At 59.2% G+C, this 17516-nt stretch overlaps 1 protein-coding gene across 1 annotated transcript; it reads left to right on the plus strand.

Annotated features, from left to right (window-relative positions):
* Nucleotides 1–2398: 2398 nt before the first annotated feature.
* Nucleotides 2399–16012, plus strand: SNTA1 (syntrophin alpha 1). Its single transcript, XM_005532865.3, has 8 exons — nt 2399–2664; nt 4962–5147; nt 12224–12422; nt 12514–12721; nt 12789–12919; nt 14413–14609; nt 14684–14871; nt 15142–16012. Exons 1-8 carry the CDS (start codon nt 2400–2402, stop codon nt 15232–15234), a joined length of 1467 nt encoding a protein of 488 aa, XP_005532922.2. The 5' UTR covers nt 2399; the 3' UTR covers nt 15235–16012.
* Nucleotides 16013–17516: the final 1504 nt, after the last annotated feature.

Here is a 17516-nt window from a genome sequence, read left to right on the forward strand (position 1 = left end):
TTGCCAAAGCAGGGGGTCCCACAGCCAGGCAGAAGTGCTCTCTGCATCTGTGAGAGCATCGGCCCCGCTGCACTCACAGAGTGAGGCTGTTTCCCCAAAGGAGGTGAAGTCAGAGTGCTGTGACCTGGATCCAAGGACCATGGTGCTTCTCCATCCCAGCAGCAGGACAGGGAAAGGCATTGCAACCATCTGGATGGGTTCCATGCATCCAGGCCATGCTTATCAGCATCCATGCCTTGGGGCACAGAGCTGAGAAATGAAAGGGAACAACCCAAACGGTGCTGTTCTGCTGCACTGAGCTCGGTGTTTAGTGATCCCACTGCTGGCTCAGATGGGAATGAGCCCTTAGAGGCTGCAATTATCAAAAGCAGTTCTTGGGAATGAAAAAAAGCTGGGCAAATTGCTGATTGCAGCTGCCTGGCTGGAACATAAAGTGGGTGCTTCCCAGGGCATGTGGCACAGGGGGAATGAGCTCTGTGTCCACTCGAGGACCAAAGGACCAAATTCCCCTTGCTGTTCACAAACCGAGGGGCACTGGCAGCCAGAGTGGGGCTGGACAGGGGATGGGATCAGAGGGGAATATCCCTGGGGTGCTGTAGAAGTGCTTGTGAGCAGCACCACACTGCAAAGGCAAAGTGTCACTTAAACCCCGGACATTTTAGTGAAGAGAAAATCAGGAATATGTAAAGCATCTGTTTCATAAAGAAAACCTTCAGGGTTTCCTCTGCTGCAACCTCAAGAAATTCCACAGCTGCTACTGCGTGGGAGGGAGCCCAGGGAGCATTTTTCTCCTCTGTGCGAGGCTGATGCTCAGGGCTGCCCCTGGCTGGGAAGGGCTGTGCTGAGCTGCACATGCTGCAGCCCCCCTGCCTCAGGTGCTCAGAGCCTCTCTCCATCTCCTTTCCAGCCAGCCATAAAGAATTCTTACAAATCTTATAAATCCTTATGCTTTCCAGAGGGGCTGAGAGCTCAATAGTTCTGTCCCAGAGGCTCCTGAAGCTGCCTGAAGCACTCTGCAAGGGGCAGAGGGGATGTGCCAAGAGTGATTTGCTGCTCCTGGAGGTATTTCTACTCCTAATTAATGCAGTAAAAATGGGTGTCTGCCAAGGAAGCAAAAATATTCCCATTTTCAAGATCCAGGGCAAGTAAAGAAAAAGCAATGCAGACTCTTCTGAATGTCTGCAGACACTCTTTCCCCCTGCCTGGCTCCTGTTTACACCCATTGGCACTGTTGGGAGGTTCCTGCCCTGGCTGTGGCTGCTGGGATGAGCCACAACTCTGTGCTCAGCTCCCTCTGCTCCTCCTGTGACAGCCCAGCCCAGGCACACCCAGAATGTCCAGGGCCAGACCTCGGACAAGCAACACAGTACTGGGGGACTGTGTCCCTCCCCATGCTGGTACCAGGATGGAGCGGGAGCGCTGGGAAGCACCAGGTCCTCCTGGGGCCCTGTGTCAGGCCAGAACAAGGAGCACTGGGGAGCTGTGTCCCTGCTGGTGCCCCATCCCAGGATGGAGAGGAGAACCAGGCCCTTCCAGAGTCCCATCCTGGGATGGAGAGGAGAGCTGTGTCCCTCGTGAGCAGGCATGGGGAGCTCTGGAGAGCACCATGTCCCTCTGGTGCTGTTCCATTCATGCCAGAGAAGGGAATACTGGGGAGGATCGTGTCCTCCCGGTGTTTGTGCCAGGATGGAGTGGGGAGCACCGGGGAATTGTGCTCTTCCCTGTGCCCCATTCCATAATGGGGAACACCGGGGAGCCGGGTCCCTTCCCGGTGCCCCGTCCAGGACTGCTGCGGGGAGCACTGGGGAGCATCTCGGTGCCCCGTCCCCATAGGGAATGGGTAGGGCCGGGGTCCCGGTCTCTCCCAGGGCGGTGCGTGGCGGGACGAGACGGGGCGCTGAGAGGCGGTGCGGAGCGCGGAGAAACTGTGCCGGCTGTGGAGAGGCGGTGCGGGGCGGTGGGCGGAGTGGGGCGGGACAGGGACAGGCGGTGCGGGACAGGGAGAGGCAGTGCGGGGCCGTGAGGGACAGGGACAGGGAGAGGCGGTGCGCGGGGCGGTGAGGGGCGGTGTGGGACAGGCGCTGAGGGGCGCTGAGGGGCGCTGAGGGGCCGTGTGGGACGGGGACGGGCGGTGAGGGGCGGTGTGGGACGGGGACGGGCGGTGTGGGACGGGCGGTGAGGGGCGGTGTGGGACGGGGACGGGCGGTGAGGGGCGGTGTGGGACGGGGACGGGCGGTGAGGGGCGGTGTGGGACGGGCGGTGAGGGGCGGTGTGGGACGGGGACAGGCGGTGAGGGGCGGTGTGGGACGGGCGGTGAGGGGCGGTGTGGGACGGGGACAGGCGGTGCGCGGGGCGCTGAGGGGCGGCGCGGGGCGGTGTGGGACGGGGAGCGCGCGAAGATGGCGGCGGGCAGGCGCGCCCCGCGCACCGGGCTGCTGGAGCTGCGCGGCCCCGGCGGGCAGTGGCTCCGCGTCCTGCTCACCCTGGCCGAGGACGTGCTGGGGGTCAGCCCCGCAGGCGGCCCCGGGCCCGGTCCCGAGGCCCCGGCGGCGCAGCTGAACGGCGGCGAGCCGGGCTCCGCCGCTCCCGAGGCGCTCGCCAACATCAGGCGCACCGTGCGCGTCGTCAAGCAGGACGTGGGGGGGCTCGGCATCAGCATCAAAGGTGAGGCCCGGGGATCCCGGGGCGGCGGGGGGCGAGGGGCACCGGGACCTGTTGCTGCTGCCGTCCCGCGGCTCGCTTTGAGCGAGCCCCGCGGTGACCGGGGCTGAGATCGGGATTCTCACATCCCCCAGCCCCAGCTCAGGACGGGGAGGGACACACGTGGCAGTGACGGGACCCGAACCGTTCCCAGCCTACGGAAAGGGCGATGATTTGGGGTGCGGAGTGACGGGCAGTGCCGGCCCGCCGTGCCCCGGCCGGGCTGAGGAGCCCCACGGTTTGTGAGCCGGAGGGGGCTCCCGCTGTTCCCCGCACCCCCGGGTACGGTGCTGTCCCACGGGGCAGGTGAGGTGCAGGGGGACACCCGCTTACACGGAAGTTGCCCTTTTGCAGCCAGAGGGGGGTCTGGGCCGGCGTGTCCTTGTCCCACCGTGTTCCTGAGTTGGGAAATGCCCCTTTAATACTGTCAGCAGAACGAAGGGAGCGATGTAAAGGCCCTGGAGATCTGCCGGCGCTGGGTGGGGGGTGTTTAACAGCGCACTCGGGTTTGGAGATGTGTGCTCCCGAGAAGCGCGGGCAGCCTCCCTGTTAAATGTCTGTTCTCCCTCCCGAGCTGTCCCGCTCCTTGGTGACTCGCCTGAACTTCAGGCTGGAAACTTCTTGGGGAAAGGATGGCGTTCCTGCCTTTCTTCCTGCCTTTAATTTTCACGAGGCTCCGAGCGAGTTGGGAACTGTGAAAGCGGGATGAAAAGGGCAGCGGGGAGCCAGGGACGGGGCTGTCACGGAGCGTGGCTGTGAGAGGCAGCGGGCTCGGCAGCCCCGGGCGCAGTCACAGGGCAGCTCTCGCCTCCTGACGTGGCTTCTCCCAGCTCGGAGAGGACACAGCCTCAACCTCCCGCTCCCTCTGGAAGTGAGGGGGATTTGCAATGTGAATGTGCGGGTGTTGGAGCTGGATCGACACTGCTGGCCGTGTCTGCGGGGTGCCCCCGCCTTTCAGCCCTTTTTTTGGGAAGGACAAACCCCCTTTCGTAACTCCCCTTGGCTGCCAAGTTATTGCTTGCTCTGTGGCTCTCCCAGGAAAGGAGAAACTTCCCTTGGTTCAGTTAAAACTTTATTTTTGCAGTGACGTATGTAGAAAAGAAGTAGTTGCCATCAAAACCGGGTAGTGGAAGCTGCTGTGGAGGGTGGGGCAGCCTTGGTAGGGCAGGACATCACTGCTCACCGGGCTCATGGCATGTCAGTGTTCATGTGCCAGCCGTGTTTCACACAGGGACACTGGGTGCCACCCGCAGGTGAATGTCCTGCCACGGGACGGGGCTTGGGGCTGGCAGGACAGCGGGGAGCCGAGCAAGAGCTGGGCTGGCAGAGGTTCTTAGCCTGGCAGGGCTCTCGGCGCTGGCAGCCGTGCGAGGAGCCGCTGCCTCAAGGACGAAGCAGCCCCCGCCGGGGCCTCTGACAGCTGATAACCGGAGCCCTCGCAGGGTTTGGCAGGCGGCTGAGCGAGGAAATGCCTGTGGCACTGGCTGGGAGCAGCCCGGGGCGGGCAGTGACAGCGGGCTGGGTTCAGCATCTCCCTCTGGGATGAGGATCATCTCTTGGGCACTCCTCGGGACAGGCTGTCCCGGGGCGCAGGGCACATCGGGCACTGCTGATCCCCGGCTGCCTCGGGCAGTGGCTGCTGCATCCCTGCGCCCTGGCACGGAGGCAGCTCGGATCTCCCTTCGGGTTACAAAAGTCAATGTGCAAATTGATCTCCTGAAGCCGCCAGGGGTTTGAATAGCATTCTTTTAGTCGGGACAGTGGGGAGCAGCTAGTAAATGGGGCTGCTGTGTGGACAGGAACACGCAGCCGGAGTAGTTCACCTCTCCCTGGCTCTTTGGCCTCTCCAAAAACATTCAGCTGTCTTATCTGTTGAGATCATAAAGTCCTTGGAGCCAGGATAGTTGCTCAGCACACATGATTAATAATGCAAATAACGATACACTTTCCTGCCAAAACCGATGGGGAGATGGCCATGTTATGTGTTCGCTCTGTGAATAATCTGTGACCAATCTGAGTGGTTTTGGAGCAATCACTTCATCAGCTGTAAAGCCTCATGGTGCTTTGGCTGCTGTGGTTGGTACAGGTGTCCTGTGGGTATCTGGGGGAGTGGGCAGTGGGCTGACCTGGCACCGTGCATTGAGTGCCAGCAGAAAGGCTCAGCCTTGCTGGGACCATCTGCTACCAGAGCATCCCCCTCCCCACCCACGCTTCCAAGTGCTCCAACAGCCACAATCGCTCCCTGTCTCTTCTGTTTCAAGGTGGCCGAGAGAATAAAATGCCCATCTTGATCTCCAAGATCTTTAAGGGGCTGGCAGCGGATCAGACCGAGGCGCTGTACGTGGGGGATGCCATCCTCGCTGTCAACGGCACCGACCTGTCCGAGGCCACGCATGATGAGGCCGTGCAGGCCTTGAAGAAAACGGGCAAGGAAGTGATCTTGGAAGGTAGGAGACAAGGATGTGATGGGGGCAGAAGGGTCCTTCGGTACTGGGATGACACAGGGGTGGCATATCATCTGCAGCTGCATTTGCATACTCTTTCAAATGGAAAACAACATATGCAGAGTAATTTGTCTGCTCATCCGGAGAGCTGGAGGTAACTGCTGGGATCTCCCAGTCTCCTTCCGGAGAGGGAGGGATGTGTGTGCCAGTGCTCCATGCCCAGGGGCTCTGTCTCCCCACTGTGGGACCTTGGGCAGGCAGCAGTGGGAGGCGTGGGACGAGTTTCTGGGATTTGGGATTCTTTCATTGCACAGCATCACCCCCACGTCTGCAGTTCCTGGGGCAAGAGAAAACATTTTCTGCTTTTCCCATGTTTTTAATTTAAACCCACATCCCTGGCTGGTGTAGGTTTATACCAGCAGGGAGGGGGTGCACTGGCCCCCGACTCCCGCTGAGCACTTTGGGGTTTGCTGGGCAGGTTTTGGGCAGGTGGAGGGTGAGGCAGGGCCTGCTCAGGAACTACCCATCCATGGGATTGCTGCCCACCTAGGGGATCCCTGGAAGCTGAGGCCACAGACATCCCAGGGATGCAGCCTTCACCACCCTGGAGCAGGCTGTTCCATGGGAACAGGCTCCCTCTCGGTACCAGGCAGGTGGTCCCTGGTGTCTCCCAGCCCTGAGGGGGCTGGCACACTGCAGGAGCCCTCAAGCCCTCCTTGAGGACTGGGTGAGGGTTGATGGGTTGGGACCATGGGAGTCCTGAGGGAGAGACCCCATTCTTCTCTGGTTACCCTTCACATCACATCTGTCCATGTATGCCCACTCTCTGCCAGCTTGGCCAGGCTGGGATGAGCATCCCAAATCTCAGAAAAAGAGCATTCCCCTCCCCTCACTTCCAACCAGTCCCTGGGGTCACCTTGCTTAACAAGGGGGGCTTGGCACCACAGACCCTTCCCAGATCCCAGAGGGAGGTTTGATTTGGGGACAGTGCTCGGGGCTGTCCTTGGACAAAGCAGTTCTATATGCTGTGCTGCCAGCAACTACCATGGTTCTGGCTTTCCTGTGCCTTCCCCAGATTGTCTCAGCTCCAGATTTTCATTTTTAGCTTTGCTCAGCCCTTTCTGCTGTGGGTTCCTCCTCTCCTGAGAGCCTCAGGACTACGGTTCAGCTGGAGGAATGTGCTGCTCTGCACAGCTGCTAGGAGCAGATAGGGTTGGTGGTGGGGTGGTTTTGTTGTTTTTTTTCTGACCAAAGAAAAATACAAGAGCTTCTTTCTTTGTGAGTCTACAAAATTCCTGCCTGGAGACACTGCTCTCAGACCACCCTCCCTCTGTTATTTTCTGTCCATTCTTTAGTGTGGGTTTCCTTTCTGACAGAGCTCCTGCCAGAGGTGGAGAGAAGCTGCCCTTTCTGGAGAGAACAATTTGTCCCCCTGCACCCCTCCTCCTCCTCCATTCCCTGGGATCCAGGTCCCCCTCCTGGGAGGCAGCTGCAGGCAGGGACTTTGCTGTAGCTTGCTGAGCTCAGGTATGACCTGCTGGGCTTCTTAATTATTTAAAACTCCCAGCAGGTACCCTTGGGAGGAGGCTGGGGCTGGGCTGGCTCCTGCTACAGCACTCTGGAGCTCTAGGATGAGTTTGTGTCTGATGTTGTTGGGGTCCACCCAGAGCAGGGAAGGGATCTCTGCTTCTCATCTGATCACTGATGTCACTGATAAATGTGGTACATCTCCATCCCTTCCCTGTTTTTGGGTGTGCTGGCACAGTGCAGTGCTGCTGTGGGGGTGGTGGGGCTGGCACTGTGCCATGGTCAGGCTGTCACTGCCTTGTGGAGGTGGTGGCCCTGCCTTGTACCTGCCACTCCTGTGGTTCGCCAGGAGCTGGCTGGCCAAACACCCTGCTCCAGGGAAAGGTGGCAGGGCTGAGGGGCAGGGAGTGGCCTTAAAGTGCCTGAAGGGTTTTTAAACCAGGGGGTTCTCTGCTGCCTTCTCCTGCATAGAGAAGACAGAGCTTAAAAAAGAGCTCTTACTTAGACATTTTCTGGTCCCTGCATGGTGCATGTTTTCCTTATGGTGCTCTGAGTGCTAAACCAGAGTGTTTGGCACAGCCAGTGTCTGTTCATTCCTTGCTGCTCCTGGCTGCAGTTATTCCTGGGATTTGGAGATTTTAGGATGGTTTGCAGGTGGCATTGCAGCAGGTAACAAAACTGGCAGAGCTGGAACCTCCTCACAGGGCAGTGAGCTGGGCTGAGACTTCCCAAAGTGGCAGAGCTGGGAGGTGATGCGTTCTAATGTGAGTATCAGCAGTGGCTCCACGTGCCAGATTTCACCCTGGGCTGCTCAGCTTGGCTTCAGGCTCCTTGGTGTCATTGCTGCCCAGGCGTGAGGACACGCAGATACCTCTCTGTGTGTCCTGCCAAGATTTTTTTTGGATGTGCCAAACTACTCTCTTGGTATTTGCAGGAGGAGTTGGACTGTATTTATATTACATTGTTATTCTGGGGAGAGTTGCTCTCCCTTGCCTTATTTTTCTCTTTTTTTTTTTTTTTTTTATTTTCATTGCTTGGAATCCAGAGACTCTCCATGGCAAGGGGAAGGTTGATAAACATCCTTCCAGCTGCCTTGGGAAGGGTTCTGGGGACAGGAGTGGTTTTCCTGGTGAGGCTGTATTGTCACGGGGGGAGAACTGGAAGCAGTGGGGAGGAGGAGTTGGGGTAGCTGTGGGCATCTCACATCCACGATTTATTTGCCACAGGGAAGCTTCTGGGGCTGGCTCTGCTCTTTAGGACTTGCTTAGCTAAATAATTGCTTGGAAGTCTGAAATTCAGAAAAATGGGTGCTGGGAAAGAGTGGAGCTGGGGATTCTCTGGAGTGCTGGTTTCCATAACCGTGGGAAGGAAGGCTTTGGATCTGCCCTGGGAATGATGCCAAGAGGTGATGGGGCACATATGCCACCTCCACACCTTTCTGCTCTGAAGCTTTGCTTTCTCTGGGGAGTTTCCTGGGTTTGTTTCTCCTCCCTGGAAACACGGAGGGTTGTCCCATGATCTCCCTGCTGACGGTGCAGCACAGGGGAATGTTTAACAAAGAGCTGGGGCATGGAATGTGGCACTGAGTGCTGGGATGGGATCCTGGGGCAGGAGGGACAGCAGTGGTGCCTCACCCTGTAGCATCCCATGGTTTTCCTCCCTGGGGTAGAAGGACTTGAGCTGAGGCAGCTGGGACAGGAGCTGCTGTTGTGTTCATGCTTGGAGCCAGGGACAGGGCATGGTCCCAGGCTGGGGTGCTGGGGACTGTTACCTGTTTTGGAAGCACATCAGAGCATTGGGTTGGAGCTGGCAGGTCATTTCAGGGTGTCTCTTTGGGAAGTGTGTTTGCTCAGCCCCCCAGTTTAACATGCCAGTTTTGCCTCATTAACCCTGAGGCAGAGAGGGACCAGCTGGAGGTGGGGTTAGCATCTCTGTAGGGCCAGCACTCAGTCTCCAGGAGCTCTCTGGAAGATTTCCTGATGGGGTGGCCTTGCTGAGCTGGGTAGATGCTGCTGGGAAGATTTTGTCAGGAGAAACAGCAGCACAATCCTATTCCTGACCAGAAATGGAGTCTGGAACTTCTTGGAATCCACACTGTGATCTCCAGGCTGAAGCAGGGTGTGCTGGTGAACCCAAGCAGTGGGACGGTGTTCTTGAAGCTGCTCTGGGTGTCCATGTCTGTTTTCCTGTTTGGAGGAAGCATTGTGGCTCCTCAGTGAAGCTCTGCAGGGTCAGGCTTAGCTCTGAGCAGTGCTGAGCCGTGGGGATGCGTGGGGCAGGTTGTGCTGACTCAGGATCCAGGATGCCAGGAGCGGTTTGTGATTGTTCTCCAGCCTTATCAGGGATGGGCTGTTGGAGAGGGAGAATTTCTACCCAAGAAATAAAACCACAAAATTTTGATGGTTTTGCCCCTTTCTGGAATGCTGGGGAGAAAAAAACCAAAACAGCTGCAACACAGAGGCAAGACCCAGGGCCTTTGGTTAAACGTGTCCCTGGTGCAGCTCACTCCAGGGTTCAGGACACGTGGGATGCTCCAGTGATTGGGAGCCCCTGTGCCACCACCTGGCCCCCTGCAGAGGCACTGCCCTGGCATGGGATGGGTGGCCACACACCCAGAGACTTTTGCTGTTCCCCAGAACCCTAAAAAATAAAGTTTTCCTTAGTGTAAAGCCCTGAGCAGTTAGAGGTCCTATTTGTCCCCTGTTCTGGAGAGGATCAGAGGGACAGGCTCTTTCCCTGGAGAGCCCACGTGGCTTTGGAGAACATGTGGATTAGCCCAGCAGCCACTGAGGGCTCTGTGCCTGCTGTAGGTGGCTCTAAGGCAACAGCAGCCAGGCAGTGTTTGCTGCCCAGTGGTTTTTGGAGGGTGCAGGCTGCCAGGAAGCAGGCAGGAGCCCCAGCACTGCAAGGTGTTAATTAGAAAGAAAAGACAGTTCAAGAATTACAGTTACCACTAGCAGAGGTGATGCATGACACAGTCTGAGTTGTTTGCTTTAAAGAGATGGAGGTAATGAATTCATCCATTCAATACCAACTGTGGTGAAGGGACTGGCAGAGGTGTAAGTCACCGCTGTGAAGGCAGTGCTGGAGTCACTGGAGGGAACATCAGCTCCCATGGGATTGTGACCTGGCCTTGGCCGGGGAGCATCACAGACTCCAGCACCTCCCAGCTCCCCGTGCTGGCTCAGGAGCCCCCGTGCTTCGCTACCAGCCTGAAAACCTCCTTAAAGCCACGTACCCGAGACACACACCCTGCCTATTGCCTCATTCTCCGTGCCCTGTCCCGGACTGGGCACTGCTCCCGTGCTCCGCGGCTCCCTCGGGACGTGACCCCGCCACCGCCCCGCTAATGCCGGTGACGTCCCCCGCGTGCCCGGGGAGCCAGGGGCTGGCGCAGGGACGCCGCTCGGGTTTCAGCGGCTCAATGGCATCTTTCTGAACTCCAGTTAGTTCCCAGGCACCGGGATAATGGCAGGTCCCCGCTGCCAAGATTAATGGCTCGAGTCAGATCCAGCGCGGCTTGGATGCCTGCGGGAACGTGGCTATTTTTGAAACGGGAGGTGCAGGGCACGAGGCTGGTGGCCCCCCGCCGCCTCCTTGGCCCCGGGGCCACCGCGGGGTGACCCGGCCCGCGTGGCACAGCACCGTGGCCATTTATAGCCCGTCCCGCAGAGCACCCACGGGGCTCTGGCTCCCTGCAGCTCCTGCCGGGCTATCAGGATTTAGGGGTTTTAGGGGGCTCACTGGGATAGGAATGAAAGGGGAGAGCACACAATAGTTGGAAGGGACCCGCCAGGATCATCCAGTCCAACCCCTGGCTCTGCATAGACACCTCAACAATCCCACCCTGTACATCCCTGAGAGCATTGTTAAAACACTCCTGGAGCTCTGGCAGCCTTGGGGCTGATGGGGGGAAGATGGGTAGGAGATGGGTGGTGGCCAGGTGAAGTTTGGGAGTGGGTGGCTCTTGGTGCAGACTCTTTCCTGGTGGGAAAAGGGCTCCTTTCTGGCAGCACATCAGGCTGCTGTGGCTTGGCTGCAGCAATGGAGCTGGGCCCATCCAGCCACCTACAAGTGTTGGTTGCAAAGCCAAGCTCATGTCCCCCGTCCTGCCACCCACTCTGCTGGCTTGGACCTGGAGTGGAACCAGCCAGGATGACTGGGGACGTGGCTGCAGGCATGTGTCTGTCCTGCAGTGTTTTCCTAAGGGCCTCCAAAGGGAAGCCCTTCCCTGGAGTCAGTAGCTGGTCCCGTGCTGCCTCAGGGCAGGACCAGGACTGGCATCCCGCCTGCTCAGCTGGAGTGTTTCAGCCAGCATTGCCAAACTCATTTTCAGGATGTGGTTGTGGGGCCCCATCAATTTGTGGTGCCTTTCATCTCCCCCTTCCCTTCCCCCAAACCTCTGGAGTCGGCTGCCATCCCAGTGTGGCTCTGAGGGCTCTGGCTCTGGAGCCAGGCTCACTGGGGACTGATTTCTTGCCCCTGCTTTGTGACTTACAGGGCAGGGCTGTGTGAGCAGAGAGCACACTCTCCAAGGCTTTTCCTGGGGCCAAGCCAGGGTATTTGAGAGCTGTTCCTCAGCTGGCAGCAGGACTGGCTGTACCAGCACAGTTTGGACCGTGTAATTTTGGCCTGGGACTCTTTCCCATTCCCCACCCCTGGCTGTGTGTGCTGTCCGAGGGAACTGCTCAGGTCTGCAACTATGAACTGATCTGGGTTAAAGGGAAGGAAAAAGGGGGAAAAGGCTGGTTTTTATCCCTCTTGCAGAGCACCCCAAGCTGGGATGGTGGGGCTGAGGTACTGAAGAGGTTCAGGATGTCTTGTGAGGGTGATGAGGCCCTGGCACAGGATGTCCAGAGCAGCTGTGGCTGCCCCTGGATCCCTGGAAGTGTCCAAGGCCAGGTTGGACAGGGCTTGGAGCACCCTGGGACAGTGAAAGGTGTCCCTGCCATGGCAGGGGGTGAATTGAGATGGGCTTTAAGTTCCCTTCCAGCCCAGATGATTCTGTGATAAGCAGTGTTCTTCTGTTCCTAAAGCAATTGCTCTTATCACTGAGGCCACAGCCTCCCATAATTGTGTCTACCAGCAGAACCCTGACCACTCCTGGGCTTAGTGTCCAAATCCTCCATCCTCCCAAGAGCCACACAATGCTCCATCCCCCTGCACCCTGCAGGAAGGCCCCACTGATATCTGCACAGATCTTCCCCTTGTGCCCTACAAGCTCTGGCATGAATGTACCAGCATGAAGGTCCCTTTAACGCTGCTTGAAGTCCCCAGTAAATGGAATGAGGGGGTTGAATGGGCTGATCTTTAAGGTCTCTTCCAACCCAAACCATTCTGTGATTCTGTGTCACCCCTTGTGTGAGCTCCCCACCAGTGCCACCCTTGCACCCACAGGAGCAGGGGACCCACAGCAGCCATGAGTGACAGCTCTGGGGAGCTAATGGAGGGGTCACCAGCCCTGATGCAGAGAGCACAGGGGGTTTCAGCAGGGCAGGATGAGGCTGCCCTGGCCTGTGCCATGTCCTCAGCAGCTGCTGTCTCTCTTCCAGTGAAGTACATGAAGGAGATCTCGCCCTACTTCAAGAACTCCTCGGCGGGGGCAACTGTTAGCTGGGACCCCTCTCCTGCTGCCCAGCAGAAGCGATCATCCCCGCTGCTGTCCCCTCGGGAGCTCCGGGAGAGCCGGAGTGTCCCTCTGAAGATGTGCTACGTGTCCCGCAAGTGCCTCCCCACCGACCCGGAGCACAGGTCAGCACGTGGCACCGGGGCCGGCAGCGCCACCGCGGTGCCCCGGGGAGCCGAGGGCGGGTGGGGACTCATCGGGGCCATGTCCCTGCAGGTACCTGGAGGTTTGCTCGGCGGACGGGCGAGTTGCCCTCTTCCTGCGAGCGAAGGACGAGGCCACGGCTCAGTCGTGGCTCGGCGCCATCCAGGCCAACGCGGCCGCGCTGCTGCCGAGGGTGAAGGAGGAGCTGCGGGCACAGCTGGCGGGGGCTGGCACGGTGGCCGGACGGGGTGTCAAGCACGTGGGCTGGCTGACCGAGCAGGTACCCCCTGGTCCCCCGGCACCCCGTGCCACCGTGCTGCCGGTGGCCCTGACCCATCTCTTTGCAGCTCCCCAGCGCCGGCACCAGGAACCTCCTGGCCGTGCTGACAGAGAAGGAGCTGCTGCTGTACGGGAGCCTGCCACAGAGCCGGGACGCCCTGGGCAAGCCCACGCACAGCTACCCCCTCATCGCCACCAGGTAGGGGCCACCAGCTCGGTGCCCTCCCGCCCCGCTCAAGGACAGGGTGGTGGCACTCCCTGGGGGCAGTGGTAGGGTCTGGGAGTCAGGGCAGAACCCAGGGCTGGTGTCAGACACCCAGAGTGGTGACGGTGACCAGGGGTGGTGCCAGGGGCTGGGGGTCAGGACAGAACTCCAGGATGGTGGCAGAGGCATTTGAAGTGATGGTAGAGCCCAGGGGTGGTGTCAGGGCAGTGGGGATGGTGACAGTGTCGAGGGGTGGTGTCAGGGCAGTGGGCACAGTGGTGCTGAGTCGCGGGGTTGGGGTGGGGGTTTCGGGCGGGTGTCGGGGCGGGTTTTCAGGGCGGGTTTTGAGGGAGGGATCCGTGCGGGGTTTCAGGGTGCAGGCCGTGGGCTCGGGGCGGGATTTTGGGCCGGGGGCGGCTCCGGGCCGGCTCCAGCGCGGGCTCTGCGGGGCCTCATCCGCGGGGCTGCAGCGCCCCCTGGCGGCCGCGGAGCGGGGTGGGGCGCTGGGGCTGTGCTGGGGCTGTGCTGGGCTGTACTGGGGCTGTACTGGGGCTGTACTGGGGCTGTACTGGGGCTGTGCTGGGGCTGTGCTGGGGCTGTGCTGGGCTGTACTGGGGCTGTGCTGGGGCTGTGCTGGGGCTGTGCTGGGGCTGTGCTGGGGCTGTACTGGGGCTGTGCTGGGCTGTGCTGGGGCTGTACTGGGGCTGTACTGGGGCTGTGCTGGGGCTGAGCTGGGCAGGTATTGGGGGTGTGCTGGGGCTGTGCTGGGGCTGTGCTGGGGCTGTACTGGGGCTGTGCTGGGGCTGTGCTGGGGCTGTGCTGGGCTGTACTGGGGCTGTATTGGGGCTGTGCTGGGGCTGTGCTGGGGCTGTACTGGGGCTGTGCTGGGGCTGTGCTGGGCTGTACTGGGGCTGTATTGGGGCTGTGCTGGGGCTGTACTGGGGCTGTACTGGGGCTGTACTGGGGCTGTATTGGGGCTGTGCTGGGGCTGTGCTGGGCTGTACTGGGGCTGTGCTGGGGCTGTGCTGGGCTGTACTGGGGCTGTACTGGGGCTGTACTGGGGCTGTGCTGGGGCTGTGCTGGGGCTGTACTGGGGCTGTGCTGGGCTGTACTGGGGCTGTGCTGGGGCTGTGCTGGGGCTGTACTGGGGCTGTGCGGGATGTGCTAGGGCTGTGCGGGATGTGCTGGGGCTGTGCGGGATGTGCTGGGGCTGTGCGGGATGCAAAGCAGGGTTGAGCTGTGTGAGTAGCGCCGCTGAGGTGCGGTGCCGAGGCGGTGCGGTGCCGATGGGCAGTGCGAGGTGCTGGGACGTTGTGGTGCCGGGGCAGTGCAGGGCTGAGGTGCCGGGGCAGTGCTGTGCTGGCGCTGGGATGATGTACGGTGCAGGGGTGCAGCGCTCGGGTGAGGTGCAGGGTGCGGTGCGGGGCAGCGCTGTGGCGGTGCCGGGGCCGTGCGGGGCGCGGTGCTGAGCGCTGGCCGTGCCGCAGGCTGGTGCACTCGGGGCCGGCCAAGGGCTCGGCGCTGTACGAGGCCGAGCGCTCCTTCGCGCTGCGTGCCGGCGGCCGCCTGGGCGTGCAGACCCATCTCTTCAGCCTGGAGAGCCCCCGAGAACTCGCCCTGTGGACGCGCCTGCTGGTGGACGGCACCCACGGCGCCGCCGAGCTGGCCCAGGAGGTGTCGGCAGGTCAGCGGGGGCCCGGGGGGACCGGGGGGTGCGGTGGGATCCCCTGCTCACCCCTGTCCTGTGTCTGTCCCCAGCCTGCACGTGGAAGGGGCAGGACTGCACTCTGACCGTCCACATCGACAAGGGCTTCACCATCTCCACCAGCGAGCCCGGGCTCAGCAGGACCATCCTGCTCCAGCAGCCCTTTGAGAAGCTGCAGATGTCCTCGGATGATGGCACCAAGATGCTCTACCTGGATTTTGGTGGTCCAGAGGGAGAGATCGTGAGTTGGCTTTGCCTTCAGCAGCCCCACCCACGCTTCTGGGGGCAGGGGAGGAGCAGAGCACCCGCCCTGCTCATAGCACCCTTCCTGCCTGGCATGGGGGTGACACATGGCCCCATCTGCCCACCCCAGCCAGGGTGCACAGCCCTTCCCAGGGCCCCAGTAAAGCCGTGCTGGGTTTGGGGAGCTCTGGATGGTCCCTAGCTGAAAGCTGGCTGCTGCAGGAACAGCCCTCCCCGTTACAAACATCCCTCCTTTCGTTTTTTGCAGCAATTGGACCTTCACTCCTGCCCCAAGACCATCGTCTTCATCATCCACTCCTTCCTGTCGGCCAAGGTGACCCGGCTGGGACTGCTGGCATGACGAGGGAGCCTAGCACTGGCCAGAGAAGGCCCAAACCCCGGGCTCATCTATGCACCTCCCTCCTGGCCAAACCCAGCCCTGAGCCATCCCAAGGAGACTGCAGCCCCCATGGGATCACATCACCTCCACCAAGGAAAAGCACCATCCAGCCAGGGAAAACCCCTCAGGGTGTTTGGGGGCAGCGGTGGGGTGAAACCCCCTCTTGGATGGCAGCACCAGGACTTCTCCGGTGCTTTCTTCCCCCTCCTTCCTCAGCAGCTGGAGAAGCCTGTTGGGAGCCCACGAGTGGACACATGGCCATCACCCCAGTGCCTTGAGAGATGATATTTTCTGTACAAAGAACCCATTTGTATCCACGTTTTATATTTATATTGCCCACTTCAAAACGCTGATGCGGCAGCTCTTCCGCACCTGGGTTGGTTCCCTCGGAGAGTCCCCAGGTCCTGCAGCACAAGGACCTGTGTCTGTATTCCAGACAGACAGCCCAAGGGCTGGAGGCCAAACCAGCTCTAAAATGCTTAAGGGACAGGAATTGCAAGATCAGCTGTATTTGCCAAATTTTTCTGTATTGTATGGAGTGACAGGAACCACTTTTCTCTGTTGGAGTTGGACGGTTCGTTTGGTTTTGTGCACTCTGGGGTCACTTTATTTCTCAGTTTGGGGGAGGATTGTCAGGTGGCTGCTGCGGAATGACTTTTATGAACCAAAAGATTCTGCATGAAAACGCCTTGTTGGGAGGGTTAAATAAACTGTGCAGACCACAACCAGCAGGAGCCAAGATCTGTCTCCTGGTTTCACTCTGCTAAGTCGAAAATCAGTTTGTGGGTGCTGCCTGGGCTGAGCCTTGGGGTGTTTTCCACCAGGGGAAGGGAGGGATTTGCCTGGAGGCTGCTGTGAGCTGGTGGTGATGGGGACACTGTGAGGGGTTCAGGTGGGGACAAAAAGTCTTTAAAGTGCCCAACTGCTGGGAATGGCACAGAGGGACAGGCTGATGCCAGCAGCAGCTTTGGTTTGGATTCCCTGCACTTTAGGATGGTTAGAGGAGGGTGAGCATCATTTCCAAACTCCAGAAAGTTGTATTTTGTTTTTTATATTTTTCTAGCAGCAGCTGCTTGGCTGAGCAGCAGCAGAGGCTTGGAAAGTTATTGGGACAACAGGAAAAGTCTCTGTTTGCATCACTGCAGTGCCAAGTTCTGGGTTAACCTTCTCCTTTTGGACTGGCCCTGTCATGGGGGCACCTGGAGTCTCCCAGGAAAGCCATTAGCCAGGGACTAAAACACTGAGGCTGCAGGCAGAGGAACAACAAGTGATTAGCAGCAAAATAATGTCAGAGCAGCTGTGGCTGCCCCTGGGTCCCTGGAAGTGTCCAAGTGTTGGATGGAGTTTGGAGCAGCCTGGGATAGTGGAAGGTGTTCCTGCCCATGGCAGGAGGTGGAATGAGCTGGGCTTTAAGGTCCCTCCCAACCCAGACCTTCTCTGATTCTGTGGGTTTTAATGATGTCAGGTATCCTGCTGCCCTGTGAAGGGGGAAGCCTTGAGGGAGGTTTTGGGGTGACACGTGGTTTTGCCATGTGCTGTACTGGTTCCCAGGGCAGGGACTCTGATGCTGTGGCAGCCTTTGGGGTGCAGGGGGAAAAGTTGCAATAAAAGGAAGGAAATCCATAGAAATTGAGAGCAAAAAGGGCAGTGAGTGAGGTGTGTGTGGTCTGAGGGAGGAGCCATAGAACCACAGGTTTGGGCTGGAAGGGACCCTACAGCTCGTCTCATTCCATGGGCAGGGACACCTTCCACTATCCCAGGCTGCTCCAAGCCCTGTCCAGCCTGGCCTTGGACACTTCCAGGGATCCAGGGGCAGCCACAGCTGCTCTGGGCACCCTGTGCCAGGGCCTGCCCACCCTCCCAGGGAAGAAGCAGCACAGTAAGAGTTTATTTGGTGTAAGAATAGTTCCTATGGGGTACATCAGCACTCAGCTGCACAGCTCCTGGCAGGACAGGGTGATGGAGAGGAAGGGGATGTCCTGTTCCTCCCAGCACAGCCCCATGGCTGGCAGCAGGAATCTTTTATGATGAACAAGCCCTTACTTTTTATTGCACATAACTGTCAGATTTCCAGGAGACTTTGCAAAATGGATTTGCAAAAGAAAAAAAAAAGAAATCCCCTCCGCCCCCACTCCTAACTGTTAAATCAATACAACAAGTAATTTAGAAACAGATGGTGTATTTTTCTATGATCAAAAGCATGTCAGCACAAGGAAACACATTATTACTGCAATTTACCTTCC

The sequence above is a fragment of the Pseudopodoces humilis genome, chromosome 19 (assembly GCF_049639895.1).
Source record: "Pseudopodoces humilis isolate 2021_Gansu_Grassland_sample_001 chromosome 19, ASM4963989v1, whole genome shotgun sequence".
Lineage (NCBI taxonomy): Eukaryota > Metazoa > Chordata > Aves > Passeriformes > Paridae > Pseudopodoces > Pseudopodoces humilis.